The sequence below is a fragment of the Manacus vitellinus genome, unplaced genomic scaffold (genome assembly GCF_001715985.3).
Source record: "Manacus vitellinus isolate BGI_N305 unplaced genomic scaffold, ASM171598v3 scaffold_87_pilon, whole genome shotgun sequence".
NCBI lineage: Eukaryota > Metazoa > Chordata > Aves > Passeriformes > Pipridae > Manacus > Manacus vitellinus.
Window position 1 is genome coordinate 1,687,028 of NW_021940854.1, and position 8,993 is coordinate 1,696,020.

The window sequence follows — 8,993 nt, forward strand, 5'->3', positions numbered from 1 at the left end:
GAACCCCCCCAGCTCTCCCAGCCTGGCTCCATCACTGATATTCCTTAGCCATAAAATGTTAGGAAAAGGAATAAGAGCTGCTGGTCTGTTCCCAGAGCTGTGAGCTGGAGAAGGGAAGGTTGAGGTGGGATATTGAGGAGGAATTCTTCCCTGGGAGGGCAGTGAGGGGCTGGGCTGGAATTCCAGGAGAAGCTGTGGCTGCCCCTGGATCCCTGGAAGTGTCCAAGGCCAGGCTGGAGCAATTGGGGCTAGTGGGAGGTGTCCCTGCCCATGGAAGGAAGTGGAATGGGATGAATTTAAAGTCCCTTCCAACCCAAACCACTCAGTGATTCCGTGATTTTTTTCCCTGCAGGCAAAAGCTGCAGCTCTGGGTTTTCCTGCAGAGAGCAGAGTGTGACATTCCCTCCCAAACAGGGAGTTCTGTGGCTGCTGGAAGTTGTGGGTTAATCAATAAATGAAATTATTGGTGAGGGCTCTTCCCAGAGCCCAAACCTCTGGATTTGGGACACTGACCCCCTGTGTCCCATCCCAGCAGCTGTGGGGTTATCCAGTGCCATGGGGAGATGCCCACCCCCAGTGGGTGATGGGGAGGGCTGTTTCCATGGAATATGCCTTGGGAGTGGGCCTTGGTTTAGTGGGAACAGGCCTTTGGAACTTCTGGACTTGTACTGTCATTATTTTCTAGGGATTTGGGCCAGGTGAGATGAAGCCCCAAACTGTTTTTTAGGGCTTTGTACTTGTGATAAAACCCAGACCTATTTTTGGGGGATTTTTACCTGGTGTGGTGAAGCCCAAAAATATTTTTTTAGGGCTTTTCGCTGCTGTGGCAAAACCCAAACCCATTTTTTTATGGATTTTACCTGGTGAGATGAAGCCCAAATCCGTTTTTTATGGATTTTACCTGGTATGGTGAAGCCCAATCCCATTTTTCTGGGCTGTATCCCAGCTAAAGTTCTTTACTTTTCCATGTGGAGCAGCAGAAAAGGATAAAAGACAAACTTTTAAGGCCCCAATGAACCAGAATATCGTGTTTTCATCTCCAAAAAATTAGGAATTACGGGAATTGTGAGTGACCTCTCCCAGTTTTTAGTGGGAATTGCATGCCTGGAGCTGGCTGTGGTGCTTTCCCAGGGAACAAAGGCTGCAGTGACAGGGATACAGGAGCAGGAGGAATCAGATGATCCCCGTGGCTGCAAAGAAAACCCCTCGAGCAAATTGTTCTACACCAACTTTCCCACTTAAAAAAAGCTCTGGAAATAGATATTTTGGGCTTTTCCAACTCCTGTAAACAACAGTTGGACCTTCTGGGAGCAGGGATGGGGAAAGCAGGGAACTGTCATCACTCTGGGGGCAAAAATGAATCCCATTCCTGCTTTTTTTCCCCCTCTGGAAGCAGATTTCTCCCATTTTTACTTCTTCTTCCACTTCCTTTAATGTTTTTCCGTGGCTGTTCCTGGGGGAGAAGGTCCGTGGTGGGATGAGGATGGATTTTGGGATCGTGTTGGGTGTTTTAATTGGAATTTTAAAAACCATCTGAGTGATCAGAAAATTGTCAATTTTGGGTTTTTATCATTGGCTGTGCTCAGCTTGGCTCCAGGGGGGGAGAAATTTGGGATCCTGAGGGGTAACAGGGTGTCCTGGAAAGCTGAAATGGGAGAAATTTGGGATCCTGAGAGGTANGTCCTGGAAAGCTGAAATGGGAGAAATTTGGGATCCTGAGAGGTAACAGGGTGTCCTGGAAAGCTGAAATGGGAGAAATTTGGGATCCTGAGAGGAAACAGGATGTCCTGGAAAGCTGAAATGGGAGAAATTTGGGATCCTGAGGGGTAACAGGGTGTCCTGGAAAGCTGAAATGGGGGAAATTTGGGATCCTGAGGATGTCCTGGAGGGATTTAAATTCCATGGTGGATGTGGCACCTGGGCATGGTTGGGGTGGGGAAGGATTGGACTCAGTCTTGGATGTCTTTTCCAACCTGAATTCCCTGATTCTCAGGCAGGTGCTGAGGCAGAGAAGTCAGGAATCTGGCATCCCAAAAGGGAATTGTATCCCCTTTTTTGCTCCCACACCATCTGATTTTAGGGTGTTTCCAATCCCAGAGTTTTCCAGCCTTTCCCTCCCCGGGGTTGGAATCTCCTTTGTGCTGTTCCCACGTGCCGAGGGGACACGATTGTTTTTCCCAGACCCTTTCCCGAGGCAATTCCTTCCCCAATCCCGAATTTTTCCACTTCTTGCATGTTTCTGAATTATTCCAAAGGATCCTTTTTTGTTTTTCTTCTGGCTCAACCCCAGTTTGGCTTTGGGAATCCAGAGGGAACCCTGGAGATCCGTGATTCCCCCTCAGGGAAGTGCTGCCTGACTGCAAATGACTTCAAATCCCTGGTTTTTGTTTCTTTTCCTTCCAGCTTTTTCCCCTTCCCCGTGTCCCTGAAAACTTACAGAGGACTTGGGTTTCTCTTGGAATAGCCCAAGGGAATGTTGTGGACCTGGGGAGGTGGAAACACTGGTTTGGCTAAAAATAGAGGCCGGCAGCGTTTCCCCTTTTTTAAATTGAATTATTTAAGTGATGTGCCTTTGGAAACTTTGTTGTTTGGATGCTCAGCCCCAAAGCTGTGGAATTACCAGCGGGAGATGTTGGATTTCAGCTGGAAGCTGGAGGGATATGGGGCAGGGGGGCAGTTCAGGATCCAGATTTTGGTGGATTAAAAGCAATTCCTGAGCTCGGGGGGCTCCACAGGGAGAGGTTTGTTCCTGGTGCCCTCAGCCAACACCTGGGGGGGAATTTGGGGGGACTTTGGGGGTCCTGGGAGGGACTTTAAAGGTTCCAAAGGGAACCTTGGAGGTCATGAGGGAACTTCAGAGGACCCAAAGGGGATTTTGGAAGTCCTGGAAGGAACTTTAGAGGTCCTAAAGGGGACTTTGGAAGTCCTGGAAGGGACCTTGGAGGTCCTGGAAGGAACTTTAGAGGACTCAAAGGGAATTTTGGAGATCTCAGGTGGAGACCTTCACCTGGAAGTCCTGGAAGGGACTTTGGAGGTCCTGGAAGGAACTTTGGACATCTCACAGGGGACCTTGGAGGTCGTGGAGGGAACTTGAGAGGACTCAAAGGGGATTTTGGAGGTCCTAAAGAGAACTTTGGAAGTCCTGGAAGGGACCTGGAAGGAACTTCAGAGGTCCCAAAGGGGAATTTTGGAAGTCCTGGAAGGAACTTTAGAGGACCCAGAGAGGATTTTGGAAGTCCTGGAAGGAACTTCAGAGGTCCCAAAGGGGAATTTTGGAAGTCCTGGAAGGAACTTTAGAGGTCCCAAAGGGGACTTTGGAAGTTCTGGAAGGAACCTTGGAGGTCCCAGAGGGAACCTTGGAGGTCCCAGGGGGAACTTTAGAGGATCCAAAGGGGATTTTGGAAGTCCTTGGAGGTCCCAGGTGAGGTGTCCCACCCCGATCCTTTTGACTCCCAGTTCCTCCCTCTTTGTTCCCGCCGGACAGGGCTGTTATGGCTGGGTCATCCCGGTGTTTTGGTGGAATTCTGTTGGAAAACCCCGTGCCCTGGTGTCGCCAGGGCAGTGTTTGGGAACACAGAGATTAGGGGAGTTACAGTCCAAGGACACCCGGCTGGAAAACGCTCGCTCGGGGGTTTCTGCTCTGCCCTGGATCGTGGCTGGGACTGACACCAGCTCTCCCAGCCTGGTTCCATCACTGATATTCCTTAGCCATAAAATGTTAGGAAAAGGAATAAGAGGTGCTGGTCTGTTCCCAGAGCTGTGAGCTGGAGAAGGGAAGGTTTAGGTGGGATATTGAGGAGGAATTCTTCCGAGGAGGGGCTGGGCTGGAATTCCAGGAGAAACTGTGGCTGCCCCTGGATCCCTGGGAGTGTCCAAGGCCAGGCTGGAGCAACCTGGGCTAGTGGGAGGTGTCCTTGCCCATGGCAGGGGGTGGCACTGGATGATTTTAATCTATTAAAATCTATTCCATGATTCCCATAACACGAGTTTGGCTTCGTTGGAATTCCGCCCAGTGCCGGTTTTCCTTTGGGCTCTCCGGGCACATCCCTCCCCATCCCGTGCCAGCCCAGGCCCGTGGTGCCAGCAGGATCCCGAGTGTCCCTGTGCCAGCCCCTGCTGTCTCATGCTTTGCTCCTTATCTGGCCCCCCCAGAGCTCCAGCCCAGCATAATCGTCCTGTCAATGGTATTTTTTTTTTATCTTGGTTGAAGGAGAAGGTGCTGCCCGAGGCCTTGTGTGGCTTTCCAGCCTGGAATAAGCCTGGGTGTCACTGCCAGTGTTCAAATGTCCCGAAAATTCAACAGTTTTGCCCCTGGAATGCGGGATCTGGGCAGCTCAGCTGCTCTGCTCAATACTAAGAGTTGAGTTAAGGCACAAAAGGGAGTCAGGCATTCCCAAAAATTGCGTGTGGAAGGTTTTCCATAGGAGAAATTTATTCCTTGGATTACGGTTCTCAGGAATCTGGGGAGGGTTTGTTTGTTGTTTGGTTTTTTTTGTTTTTTTTTTTGTGGATATTTGAGCACATTAAAATAAGAAAATAAAATTACCATTTACAGGCAGGAAATGTTGGATGAGGACTCCCAAGTTTGGGATTCAGCCTTCCCTCAGAGTTGCCCTCCTAGGCTTTGGTGCTTCTCCTCGTGTCCTTAAATGCCCCCCATCCCCTCAGAGCTCCATGTCCAGGGATCCTGTGAGGAGGAGGATGAAGGATTCCCTGGGCCAGCTGACGCTGCACAGTCAGAGGCACTGAAAATACGTTTAAATCCTGGTTGGATTCAACTTCCTGCCTTTTCCACAGGAGGGATTTTTTTCAGGAATTCTGTGCTTTGGTGCCCATTCCTCTGTGTCCCTGGTGCCGGGTCTCCAGCTGGCACACGGGCTGTTCTCTTGGATTTTGGGAGCTGTTTCCTTGTGCCCTGTTCCCTCTGGCTCCGAGGGAGTTAACTGGGATCTGCAGGAAGGCTGGCACGGATCAGGCACTGGCACAAACAAGGGGGTTTTGTCACAGCCACTGTCACACAAAAGCAGCCACCGAGGCCTGGGAGTCGCAGGGAATTGGCATTGGGAGGTGGGAACAAAACTCCAGGGAAAGCCCTTCCCTGGCTCCCCCAGGAATTAGTGCACAGGGGTGGAAAATTGTTAAAAACTCGGGACCTTTTTTTTTTTAACCAGAGTTTTAGTGTGTTGTGGGCTGTGGTTCCTTGTTGTCCTGCCAGGCTGGTGGAGCTGCTTCCCAAGGATTTGTGTCCAGGGGAGGGAATGGAGTGGGGAAAGGCTGGAGCAGCTGAGGGAGCTGGGGGGGCTCAGCCTGGAGAAAAGGAGGCTCAGGGGGGACCTTCTGGCTCTGCAACCCCCTGACAGGAGGGGGGAGCTGCCAGGGAACAAGGGACAGGAGGAGAGGGAACGGCCTCAAGCTGTGCCACGGGAGGCTCAGGTTGGATATCAGGAGAAATTTCTCCCTGGAAAGGGTTGGTTAAACATTGGAACTGCCCAGGGAGGTTTGGAGTGCCCAGCCCTGGAGGTGCCCAGGGAAGGCCTGGCCGTGGCACTCAGTGGACGAGGTGGGGATGGGGCACAGGGTGGGCTTGATGCTCTGGGAGGGCTTTTCCAGCCTCAGTGATTCCATGATTCCACACCCATGGACAGAAGGTGTTGCTTCTCAAGCTGATAAGTGGCTGGCAGGGTTATCACGGCCCCGTGGAATGGTTTGGGTTGGAAGGGACCTTAAATGCCCTCCCATTCCAACAGGGACACCTCCCACCAGCCCAGGTTGCTCCCAGGGAAGATGATCCACACCAACACCTTCCTGCAGGGGAGGCTTTGCCAAGTGATTTTTAAAGAAGTGGCAGTGGCTCTGTGATGGGAGCAGCGGGAGCTGGGAAAAGCTGAACTGGAGTCCGGGGGCTTCCAGTGCTTTATGGCCCGTGGTTTATGTTCATGGGAGATTTTTGGGGGATTGTCTGTGTGGGGTTTGAGTCTTTGGGGTTTGCTTTGCTCAGAAACCCTGTCCAGGTGCTCTCTGGCACTTGGCAAAGTTTTCTCTCGTTCCTCTAAAGTATTGGAGCAATATTTTCCGTGAGATTCTTTTTAAAAAAAAAAAGAGAATAAGAAAGAATCAGAGCTCTGGAATATGGTACAAAGTAAGAGCACTGTTGCAGAGGGTCCCTCTCTGTGTTCCTTTTCCTCTGGTGATGATTCTGGCAGCAGAGATCCCCCCCTTGGTGTGGTTTTGGCCTGGAATTGCTGGAATTGCTGTGTCGGGAAAGCGCTCGGCTGTGCCCTGATGGGAACACGGATCCACCGGCTGATCCCAGCCGGGACTTGGATTTGCATAACAGCCTCTCCTCCAAAAATGAAGGAGACAGTGGTTGTTATCCTTGTTTTTATAACAGCACAAAAGGACGCTGTGCTGGTCCCTCTTCACCCCTGGGACCCTCCGGCACGTGCAGGTGACAACACCCGGTTCCAGATCCAGAGGCACAAACCCTGGGAATGTTTTTCCCTCTGTCTGCAAAGGCACTTTTTTTTTGTTTTTAAATTAGGACACCTCAGATTTCACTGGGGGAAGCCCACCTGCCCAGATCAGAGCTCGGGATGGATCTTTTCCAGCTGTCTGAGCACACAGAATCTGCAGGGGGGGTTTATTTCCCTTCCCATGGTTTGGGGACTTCTGTGATTCCATAAAGTCCAGGCAAAGGGAACAGGAACAAAGTTTGTGAGGGATTTGGCACTGTCTGACATGAGATGCATGTGAGGGTGGGGTTTTTTTTGGCTATTAAAATGTGCAGATTAGGATTATCACCTAAGGAGACCCCCCCTGGATCGCTGTGTCTGGTTCTGGTGCTCCCAAGGTCAAAAGGATGTGGATCTGTTGGAGTGAATCCACAGGAGGCCACAAACTTGTCAGGGGACTGGAGCACCTCTGCTCTGGAGCCAGGCTGGGGGTGTTCACCTGGAGAAGAGAAGGATCCAGGGACACCTTACAGCCCCTTCCAGGGGCTCCAGGAGAGCTGGAGAGGGACTGGGGACAAGGGATGGAGGGACAGGACACAGGGAATGGCTTCAAACTGCCAGAGGGCAGGGATAGGTGGGATACTGGGGAGAAATTCCCCCCTGTGAAGGTGGGGAGGCCCTGGCACAGGTTGCCCAGAGAAGCTGTGGCTGCCCCTGAATCCCTGGAAGTGTCCAAGGCCAGGTTGGAGCAACCTGGGCCAGTGGGAGATGTCCCTGCCCATGGCAGGGGGTGGAACAGGATGGGCTTTAAGCTCCTTTCCAACCCAGTCCAGTCTGTGATTCCATGGAAAAGGCGAAAATGGGGAGGCCAGGTGGTACTTTGTCAGGTGTGAGAGGTGACTGGGAAGTTCCTGTGCAGGGAATTCCAGGAGCTCAGTGGAAGAACCAAACTCGGCGCTGGGCGTCTTCGTCCCTTTGCCATCAGCAGAGTCAAACACGTTGGGGTGTGAACACACCCCCCTGAGGTGCTGCACAACTCACCTGCCCCCCTTCCTGTTCCTAACTGGAGTGTGTCCATGTTTTCCAGAGCCTGGCCCAGCTAGAGAACCTGTGCAAGCAGCTGTATGAGACCACGGACACGGCGACGCGGCTGCAGGCGGAGAAAGCCCTGGTGGAGTTCACCAACAGCCCCGACTGCCTGAGCAAGTGCCAGCTGCTCCTCGAGAGAGGGAGTGTACGTAAAACCCCCCCAAAATCCCCCCCAGATCCACCCTGCAGGGGGGCACTGAGGAGGGAAACACCCCCAGGGGCTGGAGCGGGGTGTTCATATTCCATATTCCACACCCGTGCTCCCAGATCTCGATTTGGGAGCCGCCGGTGCCCAAAAAAAAGCTGATTTTGCTGCTGCTGTGGGGGCACTTTATTGCCTCGTGGGCCCTGCTGGCTTCTCACAGGCTCCCACCCAGAGCTGCTGGGCTTTAAGTTGGAATCCCAGCCCCGTGGGAGTGAAGCTTCTCCATAGGGAAAACGGGGTGTGCAGGGAAATTCCGAGGGGGCAAAGCCGGTGGTGCTCCTTCTGGAATGTTGCCTTGGAAATCTGCCCCTGCTGTAGGGTTGGCTTAATAATCCAGCAGGTTAAAACAGAGGAAAGAAAAAAAAAAAGCTGGATCATGTGCTGTGGAATTAGTGTGGCAGAAAGGGTGGGAATGGTGCCGGCAGTAAATCCCGCCCGGCTCCCGGAGCTGTCTCCCTGGGAAGTGGCCGCTTGGTTTTCACTTGGAATCAGCAGAAATCCCGTTCCAAAGGGCTGTGCCCCGTGATCCTTTGGCAGGACGTGCATCCAGCTCTCCTGCTGTCAGATTGGAGCCTTGTCCATAAAGTAGGAAACACTAAACTGTTGGGAAGAGTTGAGTTCTCCGGGAGGAGGGAAAGGAGACGGATGTTAAAGGCTCCACAAACTTCCCCAAAACTTCACTTCTCCCTACATTTGAAGCCCAGTGGATTCCAGACAAACTTTTGATTGGAAGCTTTTCCAGTGGGAATGAGGAGCTGGTTTACCTCAGGACAAATAGTGATATGTATTTGTAAGGAAAGGTCCTGAAGCCCAGTTTAATCCAGAGTGGGATCCATTCTCGCTCCAAATTTGGGGTTTTTGTTCATTCCGGGATCTGACTCCTGTTGTACCCACAGACCTTGGGAATATTGGAATAAAGGGCTTTCCTGCATTGATCCCAAGCTTTGTCCAGTCCCATATATTACAGGCAAAATGCCTGTCATTCCCTGGCTGTAATTTAGGGAGTGGGATCAGCCAGGGGAGTTTAGGGGCCTGAATTCCATCAATTAGATCAGAGCTGGGTGGTCCTTAAGAAATACATTTTAACCTGGATTTACCAACCCAGGGCAAGCTCTAAGTGCTTCTTGATGTACCTTGACACACTCCTGGGGTAATTCCAGGTGTGGAATTTTAGGAAACTTCACAGATTTTGACTGTTTTTGCTTTCAGTGGCACTTCCATTGTCTTTTGCTCATTAAGCTTTTCCT

At 51.7% G+C, this 8,993-nt stretch overlaps 1 protein-coding gene across 1 annotated transcript in view; it reads left to right on the plus strand.

Annotated features, from left to right (window-relative positions):
• Positions 1-7,311: 7,311 nt before the first annotated feature.
• Positions 7,312-8,993, plus strand: part of XPO7 (exportin 7) — a 38,080-nt gene continuing 36,398 nt past the window's right edge. Inside the window, exons 1-2 of the mRNA XM_029964996.1 lie at positions 7,312-7,341; positions 7,522-7,686. Coding sequence (XP_029820856.1) covers positions 7,312-7,341; positions 7,522-7,686 — 195 coding nt within the window. The remainder of the gene's footprint in view (positions 7,342-7,521; positions 7,687-8,993) is intronic.